The 21,202-nt window shown below is 39.5% G+C and overlaps 1 protein-coding gene across 6 annotated transcripts in view; it reads left to right on the top strand.

The window, feature by feature from the left end:
* Positions 1-21,202, top strand: part of LOC134336972 (vascular endothelial zinc finger 1-like) — a 73,190-nt gene that overhangs the window by 14,508 nt on the left and 37,480 nt on the right. For 4 of the 6 annotated variants that reach the window (XM_063031715.1, XM_063031714.1, XM_063031712.1 and 1 more), the window contains exons 2-4: positions 13,601-14,277; positions 15,308-15,371; positions 17,816-17,987. In XM_063031715.1, the coding sequence (XP_062887785.1) occupies positions 13,601-14,277; positions 15,308-15,371; positions 17,816-17,987 (913 nt within the window). Of the gene's footprint in view, positions 1-11,065; positions 11,200-13,600; positions 14,278-15,307; positions 15,372-17,815; positions 17,988-19,523; positions 19,719-21,202 lie in introns of those variants that run through there. The other 2 variants (XM_063031711.1, XM_063031710.1) reach the window with 2 other exon arrangements.

Genomic DNA, 21,202 nt, shown 5'->3' with positions numbered 1-21,202 from the left:
GCAAATTCAGTTGTGCTGCTCTCGATTTCCTCTTCTGTTATCTCAGAACTTGTCTAACAGTCAGGCTTTCCTGAACTGCTTTTTTCAATCAGAAGGCAAACTTGGTTGACATGTGTTTTGTGGGGATTTACCAGGGAGTGATTTTGGTTCAGGTTGATTGGCTCAATGATGTCTCTTTTAATGATAATCACTCATGACTCATCCCATCTCAGTTATCACCTGTTCAATCTCCTACCATCCTGCAGGTGATACAGAAACATCTCTGCATGGACATCCAGACTGAAAAACAGCTTTTTCCCCAGGGCTGTCATACAACTGAGCAGTGCTGCATTTTAGAGCTGTTGGTTTTTAATTCAGTTGTAACTTTGATGTCATTCTAAATAACTCAGATGTTATTTAAAATTTTGTCATTTTGGTTTTAGTAATCGAATCACGTTTTGGACTGAATTGAGTAGAACTGCAATCTCATCTAGCTAATGAACTAGATCAGACTTTAGCTATGGCAGCAGTGTTTAGTGTGAATGTTGTGGAAAAGCTGGAACTTTTTTGTTTCATGTATTTAAAAAAAAATGTTTGGTTGTGCCTGTGCATGTGAAGTTAGGAACTCATTGTGGCAAACACACAATGATCACTTTATTAGTACACTTCATTAACACAAATATCTAATCAGCCAATTATGTGGTAGCAACTCAATGCATAAAAGCATGCAGACATAGTCAAGAGGTTGTTGTTCAGTCCAAACACCAGAATGGGGAAAAAAGTTATCTAAATGACTTTGACTGTGGAATGGTTGGTGGTGTCAGATCGGGTGATTTGAGCTGCTCAGAAACTGCTGATCTCCTGGATTTTCATGCACAGCAGCCTCTAGGGTTTACAGAGAACAGTACAGAAAAACAAAAAAAGAAATAATTTAGTGAGCGGCAGTTTTGTGGGTGAAAACACCTTGTTAAGGAGAGAGATCAGAGGAAAATGGCCAGACTGGTTTAAACTGACGGGAAGGCTACGGTAACTCAAATAACCACGCATTACTACAGTAGTGTGCAGAAGAGCACCTCTGATTGGCACAGAACATCGAACCTTGAAGTGGATGGGCTACAGTAGTAGAAGACCATACCAGGTTCCACTCCTGTACCTCGTAAAGTAACCAGTGAGTGTATTTCTTGGAGCACCCCATCGTATCAGATGGGTAAAAGGAGCTTCTTGAAGATTCCACAGGCTCCATTCCTGGGCAAATTTGGTGCATTCAATGTCACATTGTGCCCTTAACTATTGTGGGTGGTAGTGCAGAATATCCTTCTCGGTTTCTGTTGGGCTTACTACATAAGTTCAGTTGTGAGCAGCATCCCAGCTTGAATATGTTGTCTGACATAATATTTTGTAAGCTAACTGTGGTGCTATGTAATTCTTATCCATATAAAATATGACCAAAATTTCTATTATGCTAATGGAAGTGATACCTCAAAACTGGTGGGTACTTGGCACTCTGGAGCACCGTCAAATCACCTTTGTGGACTCTTCAGGTTAGCGTATGTAATAGATCTCCACTGTAACAAGATCCTTATTGGTACTTGCAAACTCTGCAAGGCACTACACCCATGTTTTTTTATCATCCGTTTCAATTGAATGCCTGGGACTCTTACAAAATTATAGTGAGCTCACAGCATGCTTTGTATACTAACATCTCATTCTAATATACTTTCGTATTGTGTGACTGTTTACAGTATCATCACTTTCTTAAAGGAAAATTCTTCCAGAGAATGCTTCAAATTGGCATATTTACATTAGTTAACTTGCTGTGAGCAATTGACCTAAATATGCAGCGATCACAGGGTTGACTGAAACTTTTGGGGATTTTAGTACCTCTGTCTATCTCTATCTTTGCTAGTCCTGTTGCAGCTGTAGCAGATTATCTTTTACTTATGTTGGTACTCCTGCCCAAATGTGGACCCACTCTCTTAGTGTGGTCATTAGTTTCTACTTCAATAACTATTAATTGTAAATTAAAGTGCAATCTACCCCTATGTTTGTGTTGAATGTTTTCTTAAGTATTTATACACTTAGTGGCTACTTTATTAGTTAGCGTGGGCACGTGGCCAAGTGGTTAAGGCATTGGACTAGTGACCTGAAGATCGTGAGTTCGAGCCCCAGCCGTTGTGTCCTTGAGCAAGGCACTTAATCACACATTGCTGTGCGACGACACCGGTGCCAAGCTGTATGGGTCCTAATGCCCTTCCCTTGGACAACATCGGTGTTGTGGAGAGGGGAGACTTGCAGCATGGGCAGCTGCTGGTCTTCCATACAACCTTGCCCAGGCCTGCGCCCTGGAGAGTGAAGACTTTCCATGCGCAGATCCATGGTCTCACAAGACTAACGGATGCCTTTATTTATTTATTAGATAGCACCTGTACCTAATTAAGAGGCCACTGAGTTTATGTTTGTGGTTTTCTGCTGCTGTAGCTCATCCACTTCTAGGTTTGATGTGTACTATCAATACTCTTCTGCACACTACTGCTGTAATGTGGTTATTTGAATTACTGTTGCCTTTCTTTTAGCATGACCAGTTTGGCCATTCTCCTCTGACCTTTTGAATTAACAAGGTGTTTTTGCTCACAGACCTGATGCTCACTAGTTGTTTTTGTTTTTCACACCATTCTCTGTAAACTCAAGATGGTTTTATGTAAAAATCCCAGAAGATCAGTTTCTGAGAAACTCAAACTATCCTGTCTGCCACCAAAATCATTCCATGGTCAAAGTCGCTGGGATCATATTTTTCCCCATTCTGATGTTTTGTCTGAACAACAACTGAACCTCTTGACCATGCCTGTATGCTTTTATGCATTCAGTGGCTGCCACACGATTGGCTGATGAGATATTTGCATTAACAAGCCGGTGTATTGAATAAAATGATGGTTGTGTGTATAAAGCTAAAGGCAGCTGATTATTCCATGATGTGACAGAAAGCAAAATATTGACACCTAGATAAAGAAGGGATGAAAATGAAGTCTCTTTTAAATCTTATTTAGAAGAACCGGACTTGTCAAAAACATCGAATTTCTTTGAGCTGTGGCTTGTACATTGTCATATGTGGCAGCTATTTCACATGGAAACCACATAGTGAGGTGAATCACATAGCCTTATAGTGGCAATGTTAACTGGATTATTGTCTCTCCGGCTATAACTATTGTTTTGGCATCTCTAATGTCTTGGCAGGGGTTCTTAACCTGGGGTCTACTGACCCCTTGGCTAATGTACTAAAAACAAAGTTTGGGAAGGCCTGGTCTAGAACAAGCAGACAAGGTTTTGCTGCAATCAGAAAGACACTACCTTTGAAAATATCATAATCCCTGACGTTGTACTGCAACAGGATATGCATAAAAATAAAGGCACACTTAATTGGGTATATTCCTGTCATTATTTTAAAATGAGCAATTTTAGCTTCCATTTCTGTAATTATTAATTTTGAAAATACAGTAAGCAATTCTACAAAATTGTAATGTTTTCCCTTGTGGTTCAGTGGCTGACTGCATCTGTTTTGGTACCTGGATGTGCCAGCTGGGAAGATCTTGGTGCACCCTTTGGGCTCAGCTGACAGTGATATATAAATACATACACGTTTATTGAGAGAAAAATTAGCCAGTGAGTCCTGGAAAGTGTGATTTTGTAAAAAGTTAGATTACAAAGTTTGATCTTCAGCCCTTTATTTAAAAGTAATTTGTCTAGGTGAACAATGACTCACTTAGACAAATTACTTGAGCAATATTGCAGGAATCAGTGGCTTAACTATTGAATAGCAAAGGATAAAATGAAAGATTTGACATTGCTAGTTACTTTGCTCTGACTGGAGTCTATTGACAGGCTCCATTGAAAGTCAAGAGAAGTTTGAGCACCAGTTTCAAACAAAATATTCAATTCAAGTCATGTAGCTGTGTAACCACCATTTGCAATTTTCAATATTTTTACAACATTAGTTTTGTTGGAATGGACCAGTTGAAATTTCATGTGTGCTGTTTGTTTCTGGGACTGAGTTAACTCCCTAATGAAAAATGCATATTGGTCAAGATGCTTTGCAAGTGTTGTATTTTTTATGCTTCTTCTCCAACCGATTTGTTCGTGAGGCACAATCAGACATAAGTAAACACTGTAGTGGAGAACATAGTAAGGAACAGTGGTCAGAATCATCAGAATGATTCTTTTTAAAGAGTACAGGATTAAGGAGAGAGTAGTACATACAAAATGCTGGAAGAACTCAGCAGGCCAGACTGCATCTTTAGGAAAGAGTAAATAGTCGATGTTTTAGGCCGAGAACTGATGAAGGGCCTTGTCCCAAAATGTTGACTGTTTACTCTTTTCCATAGGTGCTGTCTGGCCTGCTTAGTTCCTACAGCATCATTGTGTGTATTGCTTGGATTTCCAGCATCTGCAGATTTTTTGCTCTTAAGTAGGGAGTGCAAACAAATGAGCTCTCCATAGCCATGAGCACTATGGCCAAATAGGAGCAGAAGAAGGTGTGCAAAACTGGCTGAAGTTTTAGACAAGTCTGCTAAGGTCACACGGAGACATAAACTGGACCACAGGATTTTTAATGCAGAATTTGGGAAAATGTAGATTAGAATGAGATCATGCAATGTGGTTTAGAGAGAAGAGTTTGGATGGGGTATAGTTTATCAGAATAATAGTTGAGAAGATGGCCAGGAGAGTAAAGAAATTATCCAACCTGTTGATAAATATTTGGACTAGATTTCTCAAATGTTAGATGAGCTGGCACTGTCCAGGTGAGCGAAGTTGCAGAAGGGGAAGATGGCAGCTAGTCAAATTAACTTAATTTTAAAATTATCTAATTTTGGCATACTCAGTGGCTGGAGTCAGGGTGGTGATTGGTCTCTAGGTTATAGTGTGAGACAAGGTGGTTAATTGAAGAGTTGATGTCTGACATCTAATGTGGGATGGATCAAAGAGGGTGGGGATTGTGTGTTGCTGGCAGTGTCTTTGAACCGGACTGCTAAGTAGCAGCACATGTTTGAGGGTGGAAAGGGGACCAAAGATGGATCTCGGGAGACTGAGGTCATGAGAGGAAAAGTCATGGCTGGACATGTTCTGCCGTTGATTAGTTAACCAGAAGTATAGTCATCTGAGGGACTCTGTCAGCTGGGTGACAGAGTAAGTAAGGATGACAGCTGTCTCAAAGGTCCAAATCCAGACATAATTACAGTTGCAAGAAAAAGTTTGTGAAACCTTTGCAATTACCTGCTTTTCTGCATTAATCACTCATAAAATGTGGTCTGATCTTCATCTAAGTGGCAATAATAGACAAACGCAATCTGTCGAAACCAACAACACACAAACAATTGTACTTCTTGTCAATACTGAGTACACCATTTAAACAATCACAGTCTAGATTCAAAAAAAGTATGAGAGTCTCTGGGGTAATGTCTTCTACAAAAGCCATTTGGTGTTGGATGTTCCAATCAATGAGATGAGATTGGAGGTGAGGGTTGTGAAGGTGCCCTGCCCTATATAAAAAAAAGACATACAGTCAGGTTACTGACAGTGCCTGCTCTTCTCAAGAAAGATTACCATGTCTTGATCAAAAGAACTTTCAGAGGACCTTAGAATAATTGTCGAGATACGTGAAGTTGGAAAAGGCTACAAAAGCATTTCTAAATACCTGAGTGTTCATCACCCACAGTAAGAGAAATTGTCTACAAATGGAGGAAATTCAGTACTGTTGCTACTGTCCCTAGGAGTGGGCATCTGGCAAAGATCACACCAAAAGCACAATGTGCAATGCTGGAGGAGGTGAAAAAGAACCCAAGAGTAACAACCAAAGAGCTGCAGAAATCTCTAGAACTTGCTAGAATCTCTGTTCATTTGTCCACTATAAGAAAACATTGAGCAAGAATGGTGTTCGTGGAAGGGCATCACGGAGGAAACCACTGCTCTTCAAAATAAAACATTGCCACATGTTTCATATTTGCAGAAGATTACCTGGATGTTCCACAACGCTTCTGGGACAATGTTCTGAGGAGACTGGAGATATGAGATGAAAGTAGAACTTTTTGGCAGAAATGCACACCTCTATGGAGGAAAAAGGGCACTGCACACCTACACCAAAAACTCATCCCAACTGTGAAGCATGGTGGAAGTAACATTATGGTTTAGGGCTGCTTTGCTGCCTCAGAGCCTAGACAGCTGGCAATTGTTGAGGGAACAATAAATTTGAAATTGTATCAAGACTTTTATAGGAGAATGTCAGGGTAGCAGTCCATCACCTGAAATTTAATAGAAGTTGGATGATGCAACAAAACAATGATCTGAAACACAAGAGTAAATCAACAACAGAGTGGTTAAAAAGAAGAAAATTCATGTTTTGGAATGGCCAAGTCAGAGTCCAGACCTTAACCCAATTGTGGCATGACCTGAAGAGGGCTGTTGAGGTAGGGTGTCCCAGAAATATTGATGAACTGAAACAGGTTTGTATGGAGGAATGGTCTAATCTTCCTCCTCACCATTACAAGTCTGATCAACAACAGGAAATGTTTGGAGGTTATTGCTGCTAAAAGAGGTTTTACCAGTTATTAAATACAAGAGTTCACATATTTTTCCTGCCTGGACTGTGATTGATTAAACAATGTGTTCAACAAGGACATGAAAAGTACAATTGTTGGTGTGTTACTAGTTTAGGCAGATTGTGTTTGTGTAATATTGTGACTTAGGTGGGGATCAGGCCACATTTTATGAATAATTAATGCAGAAAGCCAGGTAATTACCAAGGGTTCACAAACAGTTTTTTGCAATTATTATGTGAGACATGTCATTTTGTATGTATATTAAATCCTATGCCAGAAAAAACTTGTTGGAAAGTTTCAAAACCATCCATAATTTCAACATAATCTTGAATCTCTAATGTAGATGCCTGCTTTTCACATGCTTAATGTTAGAACTTCTGTTACTTGAAACGTACCATTTGCAGTGAAGCTGATGAGAGTTTTGAGAGTGTGAGCAATGAGGAGTTCTCAGTGTTGTTTGCTTCCTTTAACACCCCTCTTCCTCCTTCCTTACTTCCTTATTTGCAGTTTTCGGTAGAGCTCATGAGGTTATCGTGAAAGAGAGTGGATCTTACCTACCACTGTAATGGGTACACAGAAAATCCAAAAGGAAAAGGCTCCCCCGTGAAGTTTAAGCACACATCCTCTCATTGTGTTCTCTGTAGTTGAGGCTTCCATCGTAACTAGTCACAAGTCGTCCTTGTTGTCCTGCATTCCCAACTCCTGTTATGAAAGTAACTCTTAGAGTGTTAATTTTGAATCAATTCAGCTAGGTACACAATTGAAAAGTGAAATGTTGCAATGCTGGAAATGATCCATAAGCCAGGCAGAGAGAAATAAAATTAATATATTAGGTTCGCAAACAATAGGAATTCTGCAGATGCTGGAAATTCAAGCAACACACATAAAAGTTGCTGGTGAACGCAGCAGGCCAGGCAGCATCTCTAGGAAGAGGTGCAGTCGACGTTTCAGGCCGAGACCCCCCCTCCCCCTCCAACTTTCAAATCCCTTACTCACTCTTCCTTCAGTTAGTCCTGACGAAGGGTCTCGGCCTGAAACGTCGACTGCACCTCTTCCTAGAGATGCTGCCTGGCCTGCTGCATTCACCAGCAACCTTTGTGTGTGTTGCTAACATGTTAGGTTGATGACTTTTCATCAGAATGCTTTTGAGGTTTCTGATAAATGGTCATTTCTGTGAAACGTGAGTCCTCTCCACGAAGCTTGCCTGACTTGAGTATTTCCAGTATTTAATATATTTTTTTATTGATTGGAATCCAGAAGAGTATGCATCTTAAACTAACAATTTTCATTGATAATTTGAAACTCACAAATTAGAAGTTGGTTAGTCTGTAGTTCATGGAGACTGCTGTTTGAAGATGTCGATCGCACTCACCAATTCTGCACTATGTTCTCTGTCTTAACCAATGACAGGTGATAACACTTTAATTTTGCATTTATGGGAGAAGGAAATGCAGCTTTTTTTCCAGGTCAAGTGAGAATTCTTTTCCTGCCCTCAGTGCAATCAAATGTGCATCTCATTCAGTGAACAACATCAGTTCACAAAGACCTGCATTGCAGAAAGATTTTTGAAGTCTTGTAGGAGGTCAGAATTTCAGTTCAGTCGATAGCCTTTTGAATGTGCTGATCCAACTTTGTTTACATACTGCTTTGATGCAAAGGTGTTGATAGATTAAAACTGACACAATATCAGTTACTCTCTATACATACACATTGTTGAAGTGCTCACACCAGTTTATGGTGTCAATTGGTCGTTCTTTTCACCAGTGTAGAGACCAGAACCAATTCATGCATGAATGTAAGATAGTGGTGCATGGAGGTTGCATTCCAGACCAGGGCCAATGATTTGGTTCCTTAAATGGATAAAACGTTTTGGCACAGTTACTTACAGGATTTGCAAGTGCACAAACATACCTTACGTTTTTCTTTCAGAAAACATATGGCAATTCTCATGAAGAGTCTGCCTTAAGGCTCTGGTTGTTTGTGTGGGTTAGATGACTCTTGGCACAATTGAGTGTAGTGATGTAATCAGTAACCTTAAACATCTACTGATCTTTTCTCTCAGCAATCTTGTCATCTCTCTTCAACTGTTGCTGGGCATGTTTCCTAGTGTATCCGCAGCAGCCAATTTCATCTCATGGAAGCAACTTCTCTGCTGTGTAGCCAGGTTATTCCACTGTTGTAGTAAGTTAAAGCCTTGGTGTTTGTTATGGCTTCTGTATCTTTCCAAGTACTGAAGAGAATTGTAGTATTGCAGCTAAGATCAGGCAAGTACTTGTAGTATAAATACTTTTATGTACTTTTATATCAAAAAGGTGCTTGTATTGTCCCAGAATCTCTAGAAACTGAACTTGCGTGTAAACTCACTTAGAGCCCCTTTTAATTATTAATGAAAACATTATTTAATGACCTATATCCTGAGGTAACTTTTTTTGAGTGCAGCTACTCAGAAAATTTGTTTTTTTAAAAATTCTGATTCTATTTTGTCAGAAAGATTAAGTAGTGTATGTTGTTGTACCTGTTCAAAAGATTAATGTATCCTGCTGCAACATTAATCATGTGGACATGGCAAGTCAGTATACACCGTGCACCATTCGTCTTCACCACCCACGAGATTGTCTTTTGTCTTTTTCTCTTCTTCTTTAAGCCTATCAAGTAATAGCTTGACATTGTACTTGTAGCATCATATTCTCCCTATTGTTTATGTCATGGGTTCTTATTCATAGTGTTTATATGGCCTTAATGCCATCAGCTCTCATTATTTGCATCTTGAGCTATATGCAACAGAGGGAGCACATAACTTACTACGTTTGTACATATAACTGTAATAAAATATCCCTGCAGTGAGACCCATAGCAAAGTAAGAATGTTTCTGGCAGCCTCAGCATTGCTTCTTGCTCCCAAGCAGTCTTGTGGTTTCAGGGTAAACAAACTTGAAGATTTTCTTGTCACCCCCTCATTCTCTCCAGTGTCTCAAATCTTAACTGGCAAATTATATTCTCCCATATTGAATTCAACTTGTTGGAGATGAAGAAAGCAAAAATAAGCAATATACTCTTGATAGGGGACTGGAGAATGCTTCAGGTAATGCCATTGAAAGCTAGGTGACCTAGGTGACTCATCTTCATGGGTCATGTGATGAAGGATCCGAAACTTGTTTTATTTCCACCTGATTGAAGATCTGGCCACTGGTATCAACCTTGGTAAGAACAACCATTGCATAGTCCATGTGATGACAAACACCAAATGCACTTGAAGGAAGTCTACAGTGAATTCCTGTGCAAAATACCACTGGCTAAAGTTAAATTCATAGAATTGAAGCCAGATTGTTGACTGTTAAGGAAATTGAGTGAGAGGCAGGTGACGGTAGGATTAAATTGGCAGGATGTGACTTGCGGTTTCCTGCCAGGATTTGTTTAAGCTGCAACTGATCACCATAGTTATATTTGGATCGTGTGATAGAAACCCACGTATGTAAGTTTGGCAGTGCCACAAAGGTAGGCTACATTGTAAGCAGCATGGATGGAAATATTACTTAACAGAGGTATTAATAAATTTAAATAAATTAACATTGGTTTCAGTGTAGATAGATATGGGGTCATTCACTTTGGATCTAAACTTTTAAATAATGATACATCTGTAATGGTAGAAGTTTGAGAGAGACATTGGGAAATGGGGTGGTGTTCAATGCACTTTATACCAGGGATCTGGTACAGAACATAAAAGATTGTGAACGCTGGTTATTGTAAACCAGTTATACTAAAGTACAAGGTAGGTAGAAATTATGTCAGTCTATGGCCGCCTCTACAGCTGCGATGAGGCCACACTTGGGTTGGAGGAGCAACGATTCCATCTGGGTAGCCTCCAACCTGATGGCATGAATATCAATTTCTCAAACTTCTGGGTATTGCACCCCGCCCCTCCACCATTCCCCATTCCTGTTTCCCTCTCTCACCTTATCTCCTTACCTGGTTATCACACCTCCTTCCCTTTCTTCCATGGTTTTCTGCCCTCTCCTATCAGATTCCCCCTCTTCAGTCCTTTATCTCTTTCACCAATCAACTTTATCGCTCTTTACTTCACCCCTCCCCCAGTTTTACCTACTACCTTGTACATCTTCTTCCCCTCCTCCACCTTCTCACTCTGCTGACTTCTCTTTCTTTCCAGCCCTGATGAAGGATCTTGTCCCGAAACATTGACTGTTTACTCTTCCATAGATGCTGCTTGGCCTGCTGAGTTCCTCCGGCATTTTGTTTGTGTTGCTTTGGATTTCCAGCATCTGCAGATTTTTTCATGTTTGTGGTAGAAATATATGCTGTGGTTAAGTCAATGTTGAGGGAGTACAGTCTGCAAACCTGAGAGGCATGAAAGGTGCTTGGAGGGATTGGAGGTAGATTGCCAGAATATTATTTGGACACATGATCAATGTTCCCTCTAAATTTTTTTTTAAACAGCTGTGACGGCCCAGCATTGCTCCGAGCAAGAAATTTTTTATACGTCCTAAAAACTACGTGGCGCCTTAATTGTTTGTGTTAAGAAAATTCCAGCTGCATGGCAACAAAGGCTACGTGTGTGGGAGCATTTCAGTTACTGTGTAGCCTCACACCCGCGCAGCTTATGGGGAACAATGCACAAGGTAGGGGTGTACAACTTGAAATTCAGAACATTGAGGAGGTGATTTGAAGTTGTCCAGATATTAAAAAGAACTAATACTAAGAAGAAAGAGAGACACTGTTTGGGGAGGTTGCCGGCAAGGGCATTGTTCTAAAATTTAAACAAGGTCTTATAAAATGCAAGCAAGAATACTTCTACAAAATTGTCATAGAAGTTTAGAATTGTCTTTGGCAAACTATATAAATCTGGGCTGGTTGATAATCTCAAAAAGAAAATTAACTGGAGGATATTGAGCAAAAACTCATGTGAAGTGTTAGGTCACTTATGACAATAGATGAGAGGAAATTTAAGGAACAAAATGTCTCTCTATCCTGTTCCTCAATCTCAATAAGCTGTTCAGTACAATAATAGAGATAACCCAGATGGAACCTATCCACAAGTAAGATAAATATTACCTGGGCAGTTAACACCCTATCATTATAGAGGTGATAATGTAATTGACAACTCAGTCAAGTTGTTACTCAGACACTGCAATAATCTCTTTGATGCTTAATTCACTTTGTGCAAAAAAGATTTTGTGGATGCAATATCTGAATAGCATTGAGAGTATGAAAAGGATTGCCTTGACATCAAAGTAATCATCAGTTGGGTGGAGCACCAAGGAGTCCTTTTTCAAAGTGACTGAGAATAATTTTAAACATGCAAACATGAGGAAATTTAAACCCCTCTGGCTCAAATCACTTATGACACTCGTGAACTCAAGAGTGTTCTTTGAAAGTTTCCCAGGAGTTCTCAGAGTAGTGTGCTCAATTTTTTGCCCAGCTGCTTCATAATTGGCAAGGTCAGAAATAGGACTTAGTGTTGGCATCATTCACTGATAATGAAACTGCCACTGTGATCCTTAAAGCAGGTGATGAGTGTTAGTATCCAATTGATGACAGTCCTGAACAAATGGATGGCCATTAAATTCCCACTTGCTGGTGTTGGCTGAAAGCTTCACAGGTTTGTCTCAACCAAAGCCATTAGCTCCAGAGGTGCCCTAGATCAAGCAACACCATGACGCAAAATTCTTTGATTTGTTAAAAATTAACCTGTTTTCAAGTGGCTTGATGGCATTCAGGATATGCTGTTACACTTGACTGATTCGCCGGCTGCCCACCCCATTGTGATCATGCTATGGTTATAGTATTTGTGATCTGCCAAATGTATTATACTGACTTGCTGAGATAAACTTCAACAGACATCTTGATTTCTGTTACTAAGAAGAATGATGATAATGTCAAGGGGATGTCATCACCCCACCCCCCCGAGTTGAACACAATTCTAACTTTGGTGCATTTTCTACCCAGTAATCTGTGAGTTTTCTACCTTGCACCTTTGAGGATGATGTTCATTACAAGGACTACAGCTGATTTTGAACATTGACCACAAACTTCTCAGTGAACTCTGACATAGCATTTGACCTTGACCTTGCAAGGATTGTTTATGTCCTGAGAATCCATTATTTTAAAGATACACTGGGGGCTATTTTTTGCCGGTATCATGTCCAAATGTCTGGACTCTGTGATTGTCATCAAAATATAATCTGAAACAGTGTCAGTGTATTTAATTTTTGAGGTACAGCGTGGATTAGGCCCTTCCGGACCTTTGAGCCACACCACCCAATAATCCCTTGATTTAATCCAAGCCTAATCATGGGCCACATTACAATACCCAATTAACCTATCAACTATTATGTCTTTGCTCTCTGGGAGGAAACCAGAGGGAACCCGCACAGTCACATATAATTGTTAGTCTTGTGCCAACTAAAACAGATCAGATCTGGATAGAATTTAATTTGGGGGCTCTGGAGGTTTGAGACAGTCATTTGGGGATGTATTGTAAAAATACTTGTTTGTACAATGGCGGCTGAGGTTATGGATGCACTCACCAATGTTCCATTGCTGTTACAAGTTCAGATTGCACGAAGCCAATCCAAGTCAATCATGCCAGTTAACACAAAAAAAAACACACTGCTGGAGGATCTCGGAGTCAGACAGTAGCTGCTGAGGCAAAACAATAGTCAACATTTCAAGTTGAGACCCTACATCAGGATATTGGGGTACTGAAGTAGGGTCTTGACAAGAAATCTGGATGATTTCTTTGTCTCCCTGGATGCGGCCTGACCTGCTGAGTTCCTAAGCAGTCGGGTTGCTCCAGATTGCAGCATTCACATTTCTTTGGGGCTCCATATTTCAGTTAATCTTCTAATGAGTTATTATGTGGGTAAGGGAACACCAAGTTTATACAAGTACATGAAGTATATGAAGGGCTTTAAACAGTGTGTCAGCTTCTCAACATGTAGGTGGGATCAGTTCATCTGAACAAAGAGAGGTGGTATTGAAGAACAACAGTTTTCAGCTGACTCTCACTTTGTTTTGTAGGCAGCTGATGTCTCGCAGCAGCAACACCAGCAACATGTGCAGAATAACCTGCTGCCGATATTGCATTCAGCCAGTGAGCCGCGTGAGCAAGTCCCTGTGACAACACTGCCTGCAGCTCCAAAAACCCCTGATCCCAAAGAAGCGCCAAAGCCTGCTGTGACGGTGGAAAAGAAGGAGAAAACCAGAACACCAGTGATCTGCAGTTACTGCAGCAAGGCATTCAGAGACAGTTATCACCTGCGGCGGCATGAGTCTTGCCACACAGGAATCAAGTTGGTCTCACGGCCAAGGAAAGTACCAACCATGGTTTCATTGATGTCATCGACGCCCGGTGTGGTTGGCACGGCGTCACTGGTGTCGACCGTAGCAGGGATGCTGACCACAACTGCTGCCTCCACATCCACCGTCACCAGCAGCACCTCGGCAGTCACAGCCAGCAAGAATGCAAACAGGCGAGTGAAGAAGAATCACGGCTGTGAACTGTGCGGCAAAGCATTCCGTGACGTTTACCACCTCAACCGGCACAAACTTTCACACTCAGACGAAAAGCCGTTTGAGTGTCCAATATGCCAGCAGCGTTTCAAGAGAAAGGATCGCATGAGTTATCACGTGCGGTCACACGAAGGGGGCATCAACAAACCTTACATCTGCAGCCTTTGTGGAAAGGGATTCTCCAGGTAAACAAGACGAGGTTCAGTAGGATGATGTGGAAAAGAGCGGGGGTCATTGCTGATAAGAGTACAAATAGCAAAAGAGAAATAGCTGAAAACACTCAATGTCGAGTTTATTGTCACTTGCGCAAGTATGTGTATGCAAAATTATTAAAAAAACTTACTTGCAATAGCATCACAGGCATGTAGCATAATGTAATCAGCAGGTTATCACCATTCACCATTCATGTTAATGTTGCAGGTTAAGAGACCCTTTGTCAGTATGGGAGGGGAGATTAAAAATAAAGGTGGAGTAAGTGATGTTGGGGCGAAAATGGTAATGGAACAGCTGAGGGAAATTTTACTTCGACTGCTTTAGTTGCCATAGCAGTGCTGTACAACATGCTCTAAGTTTGGTTTTTTTGAGGGGCTTTGCTCAGAGATACCATTTCAGCTTCTCCATGCAACAGCCAGATGGATTTATGCTTATCTCTTAAGCTTTTATCAGGAATTTATGTTGTATGTTTTAAAATATTTTCGTTTAAAATATATAGGTAATTGCAAATTGAATATATATGTTTTGGTTAAAGGGTTTGAAACTTGGAAGATAATTTTTACTTAGTACATATATAATTTTATGAACTTGTCAGAGTTTCAAAGGCTGTTTTTTTATTGGCTAACCCTTAATAAACACTAGTTTCAATAAGTTGAAATATCAACAGGAAAATGTTATAGGTTCAACTTGGTTGGTACACGATTGGACATCTTTTTCTTTAACCCTTTGACTTCTAACTCTGTTTTGTTGTGGATAAATAAAGTATGACTATGATATTGGCTTGACTGGGGACTCTGCTAAGACACTGAGGATTTGTCTCAGGCAAAATCAGCTAACATCACAGACTGATACTTTGGAGCTTCTCTGTAATGTGGACAGATATTATCTTGGGGTGTGCATATGCTTATACAATCATCAAACAGCTTTTCTGATAGTTTTAAAATGTAAATGTGGTATTTATTCTGTTTAAATCTAATCCGCTGCCTTCTTTTCCCTCTCCAGGCCTGATCATCTGAGCTGTCATGTCAAACATGTTCATTCCACAGAGAGACCCTTCAAATGCCAAGTAACTTCCTATTTTTCTGTTTTAAAGCCAGTTAAGAGGTATTGTCCAAATGGATAAAGAAATGTTCAAAGATTGTCAATTTCAAAAGGCTGTCAAAAGTTCCAAAACTGTTCTTTAAATCAAAGTATTTTATATAATTTTCTTACTGCACACCTTTGCGATTCCTACGGGAGGGAGGTGAAGAAGTGGTCCATTGTCTAGTGCTACCAGGACATTCCCTTGGGTTACTAGCTAGCTCAGTTGAGGAATGCGGGGAAGGGCTGCTACCCAAACTTTACTCAATGCTGTTTCCTCTCTCTCCTTCCCCATTGCCCCTCTCCCACAACCTGCACGTATTTCATCCCTCCCTTCCTTTGGGAAGACTGACTCAACAAACAAAAGAGAAGGTCTTCCAATTACAAACCAAGTGCTCTAGTGTCCACCTGTTGCTCACTGAGGATCACAATTGCTTGATTTGCTTTGTGGTGTTTAATTAACGTTCTTCTGGTTTGGGGAAAGTATTATAGAAATGCACATCTTTAAGCGGGGTTGTGATTATTGTTATTACACGTTTCTCCAAAGTTAACAGAGAAAAAGTTAAAGCTGTCCAAAGTTAATGTTGTGCAATGGAGGACAATTTCAAAAAATGAGTACGAACAACTGTGTGCTTTGAAATTGCAGCAAGGTTAGGCTGTTTCCTGGGTTTCAAGAAAGGGAAAACAGATTACTGGGAATGTTTCTTGAATTGGTTGATAAATAGGGAGAACTACATTCTTACTGATTCTAAAAGGTTTCCTATTATGACTGGGGTGGTGGAAATACAGGTAATTACACATATAGTTCATGAAACAATATTAGTTAAAAGGAGAATTCAGTGTACTAAAGGCAATAGTATCAAGCATTAGAAATCTTTAAACAAAACCTTTGCAAGCAAGTGTCTTATGAGAATATATTGTTTATTTTATTTCTCCCCCTATTCAGATAATAAAAGAGAGGAACGGAATTAGGCCATTTGACCATCTAGTTTGCTCTGCCATTCCATCATGACTGATTTATTATCATGCTCAACCCCAATCTCCTGCTTTTCCCTGTAACCTGTGACATCCTTACTAATCAAGATCCTATCTGTCTCCGCTTTAAGTATAATGACTTGGCCTCCATAGCCATCTGTGGCAACAAATTCCACAGATTCACCAAACTCTGGCTAAAGGAATCCTCATCTCTCCTCATCCTCCTCATCTCTCTTCTAAAAGGAAGTGTTTCTAATTCAAGGATCTGTCCTCTCCCAGTATTAGAAACATCCTTTACATGTTCTCTCCATCTAAGCCTTTCAGTTTTTGGTTGATTTCAATGAGTTTTGGCTTCTACTTGGTACCTTTTTATTTTAAAGCTCCAAGCAAATGATTGATGTGAAGAGTATTTCTATTTTATGATATTCTGGTCCTAATACTTGTCCCTACTCCCTACTTCCAATCACAAACGGAAAAGATAATTTATTCCTGTGATTGATTAAAGCAAGTGTTTTGATATCAGGAGTGATATCAGAATTCCTAGTTAACTCGATTCTCATCATCATCCCCTCTCCCATTTCCCATGCACACCCAAATTTAAAATTATTTAGATTAGATCCTCTAAAAGGTTCTAAATTGGCATTTGTTGGTTGAAATATCATAGCCAAGGTGAGCAAATGGAGTTATCAAACAGGTAAGTCGTGTTATACAGTAATTGATAGAAGTGAGAGGGTGAGTAGCAAATATGTGCTAAAATGGCTCTAGCCGGCCATATATCTGACTTCACTTGAACACCAAAGCTGAATACACTGACTCCCTGTAATTTATTGTAGTAATCGATCATCAAAGATCATCAGATATTAATTCCTTAATACTGTTAAATATTTTCAACAGTAAGTTGAGTTTATATCTTAAAAACCTTCCAGTTCCTCCACACTTATGGCAATGAGATACCAACTTTATTATGTAAGCAAACCCACATGGGGTTCACGTTATTTTACATTTTGTACTAACTACATAATTTTCCATCTAGATAATCAAGCAGGGTCCAGCATCTGGGGTTCTGTCAGTGTCATTGTAACCAGCCGTGATGCTCTCTTCATTAATGATAATAAAATAATTCCTGTTTATCCAACATCTGCTTTGTTTCATATGAAGTTGGTTACAGCATCTTGTCCCTACAGAGAAGTCGAAGTGTGAAACAATAGAAGAGTTGTGTGTTGTGTTCTACAGTATATCAGTCAAGACTAATAGAATGCCTATAGGAATTAGTTCTTGGAACTAAATTTAGTTTTAATATATAGAAGATATTCATTTGGAAAATAATTGAAATTATATAGTGGTATAATGTTAAGTATGCTGACTTTTCCTAGTTGTTCAATATGAAAATGTGACTTAGCTAATACATTTTGTGAAGCAAATGAAGTCACTGATAGCTGTCTTGTATCCTCATAGACATGTGATGCAGCCTTTGCCACCAAAGATCGCCTGCGTTCACACATGATCCGCCACGAAGGGAAGGTGTCCTGTCACATCTGTGGTAAACTGCTGAGTGCAGCTTACATCTCTAACCACATCAAAATGCATAATCACAATCAAAATCACAACTGCAATGTCTGTAACAAAGGTATGGTATTCTTGTAGAATTCTTGGATACATTTTAAAGGAAAACATACAACTGCACATTCTGGAATCTGAAGCAAATATAGAGATGCTTAAAAAACTAATTCCTTGGTGCTAAGAGTCATTGCTTCCACTTTCTGCAATTGGGCAAAAGAGTTTTGTATCTCTTGATGAAGGTGTTTAGTAAAAGTGGTTTCTTATCGCAATTTTCTTGGATAGTCACAAATTATAATTACGTAAACTTGGAAAGAAAGGCATTAGCCCACTGTTTTATTTTTCAAAAATCAATTTTAAAAAATTGGCTTTATTGCAGGTGTTTTGTTGAGAAAATTGGTTTCTATTTTAAGTGGAGAACTTTTAGTCAACAGTCATCATGCCAACTGAGTGCTTTTAAATTGTGCTCAAACTACAATTAGAAATTAAAAACACTGGAAGAAAAAAATACAGCTTCTAACATTGCCACCTTTTGACATAAATTATCAAGTGCTTCCCTGAACGAGTTCCTTCTCACCCTTAAGTCAGGTGTTGGTAAAATTGGAAAGTAATGACATGAAGTTTGAACAGTTGTGATGTGATATTTTTCTGCGGTAGTTACTCTGTAACTGGAAATGTCTTGCGCATTTTTAAAAGAATTCCTTTTTTTTTAAATTTACAAGCCAATTCCCAGAAAATTTTATTCCATGGTTAAGAGTGCTTAGCTATTCAAATGGAAGTTCCAGTTTAGAGTCCCATTGCTGCTACTCAGTTAGTCCCTAAAAAATGTTCTGTTCAAACTACTTGATGCATTTTTTTTTAGAAGAAATAGCCTGACTGAGCTCCATTTGAAGTATGCTTTTGCCAATGAAGCTGTAGCTTCCAAAAGTTTTAATTTAATTTCCACACCAAAGTGCCCTTTTCCATATTCATATAAGTGCTCGGTTCTTCTGATCCCAATGATATATTGCAACACGGCTACCTAAAATTAAAGTTAGATTGTTTTATAATTTCCTCATCTTATCTTACCTTTAGTCTTAAATAACAGAGGAAAGTTTTCAATCCTAGGGCACAATTCCTGACTCTGGCATGATAACAAAAATATTTGCAAGTCCTCACCTATTTGAGAACGCAGCTTGGCTATTTTTCTCTCTAACTCCTTTTCCCGAAGTCAGTGTTCCCGAAACTTCTCCAACAAGTAATTTCTGCTTCATTATTTTAAAACTTGGATTCCCTTGCTTACAGCTGTTTTCAAAACGTTACAATAATTCTGACGTATTATTTATGCAATGAGACAGCAACTTACTGAAGCAAATCTTTAGTGTAATAAATCAGTGACATTGCATACTGCAGTTGCATAAAAATTCTCGAATTTTGTATTTCCAGTTAAAATACAATTTAACAGGTTTCATTAAATGTAATCCTGATGTCTTGTGATAAAATGTGCTGACTTGTTTAACATTATGAACTTTTTTTTTGAAATAAGGCTTTTAAATACCCCTGAAGTTGTGGATGTGAAGCTGTTTGTGTTTAGTTTTCATCACCTAAAATCCCTATCTTTGTGTAGGTTTCACCACGGCTGCCTACCTTCGGGTCCATGCTCGAAATCACCACGGTGTCCATTACAAGTCTCAAAGATTTGTGTGCGAGCAGTGTGGCCTGCAGTGTCAGTCCCACAATCACCTGATTGGCCACAAGAAAAGTCACATGGGAGAGACCCCAACTTCCAGTGCCTCCTCTGTGGCAGCAGTGGCTTTAAAAGGCAAGCATCTCCATAAATGTCACCTGGAGAAAGCTCCACTCCTACCAGGTCATTTTGTAATCAAAAGATTAGCCCTTTGGGATTCTTGAGTGGTGGTGGTTGGGGTGGTGGGTAATCCCGAAGATTGCAGTCTTGAGTCAATCCTTCAGTAAAAGAGGAAATGTTCCTTTTTTAGTGTAATTGACAATCAGTTTTTATTTATCTGGGACCAGTGGCACCATTTTTTAAGTATAAATTTATTTAATCATGTACAATTCAAGCTGTTTATGCTTTTTGCTGCCTGTCAGTGTTTTTGGCACTGATTGAAAGATTGGTTTGCAAAAATCATTTCAATCACAATTTTTCCATCATTTCTTTTGAGAGCCTTGCAAGAATTGTGAAACTGTACTTCCAGTTTAAATGGAGCAGTGATTTTAAATAAAACCATTGCAATTTACTCATCAAAATAAGCATCCAGTATCTCAGGTTTTATTTTAACCCTCTACAGTCCTGCATTTAAAATAACATGATTTTCCCTTTAGTTGCAGTAGATAGCTGTTGCATGAAATCTTCATATTGGGGGTAGACAATGGTAGCACTCAATATAAAATGTTAATTTCTTTTGTGCCTTATTTTGAGGTTATAGAAATATTACTACCTGTTTAAATTAATTGCCATTTCCATGCTAAACTGCACCAAGAAGTGCTGTCCAGGGTTTTCAATTCATTTTTTGCCAATAGGCTGCTGCAGGCAAGGCCAACATCTGTTGCCCATTTTAATTGTCCTTGAAAAGACAGTGATGATGCGTCATGGTTGTGAACAACTGCAGTCCTGGTGAAAGTATTTCCACAATGCTGTTGGGTTGGAAGTTCCAAGATTAACTAGTTAGAGGATCACTTAAATTGCCTTGGCATTGAAGATCACAGGCCAAGTGCAGGTAAATGAGATTGGTATTAAATGGTCTTAATGGTTACCATGGACAATATAGGCGAAAGGTTCCTGTATTGTCCTATTTTAACCCAGTGAATAACAAAATATGGGTAATATTTCCAAGTCTGCATGGCATGCTCTTGCAGGGGAACCTGCAGTTGAAAGTTTCCAATGTGCTTGAAGTTTTTGTCCTTGGCAATAGAGATTGCAGGTCAGCCATAGCCTAGCCAACTGCATTGCATTGTATAGATGGCACATACTTCATCCACTGTACGATGGTGTAGTTGGGAGAAGAGTGGTTTACTAGTCAAGTTGTGGTGCTTTGGCCTGCAAAGAACAAAGTTTCTTCAGTTATGGAGCCATGTACATCCAAGCATCATGCTCCAGACTTGTCTTGTAGATGGTGGAAAGACTTTCAGGTCTCAGGGAGTGAGTCACTCACCACAGGACACACAGCCTCTAACCTGTGCTCGCAAGCCAGAATATTTATGTGATGTGTCCAGTTGAGTTGCTGGTCAAGGGTGACCACCCCTTTTTCCCTACGTTTCCATCCCACCACCACCTACTTCCACCAT

This window comes from Mobula hypostoma, chromosome 23, assembly GCF_963921235.1.
Source record: "Mobula hypostoma chromosome 23, sMobHyp1.1, whole genome shotgun sequence".
Classification (NCBI taxonomy): Eukaryota; Metazoa; Chordata; class Chondrichthyes; order Myliobatiformes; family Myliobatidae; genus Mobula; species Mobula hypostoma.
The sequence above is the reverse complement of the archived record's forward strand: the minus strand, read 5'-3'. Positions and strand labels throughout refer to the sequence as shown.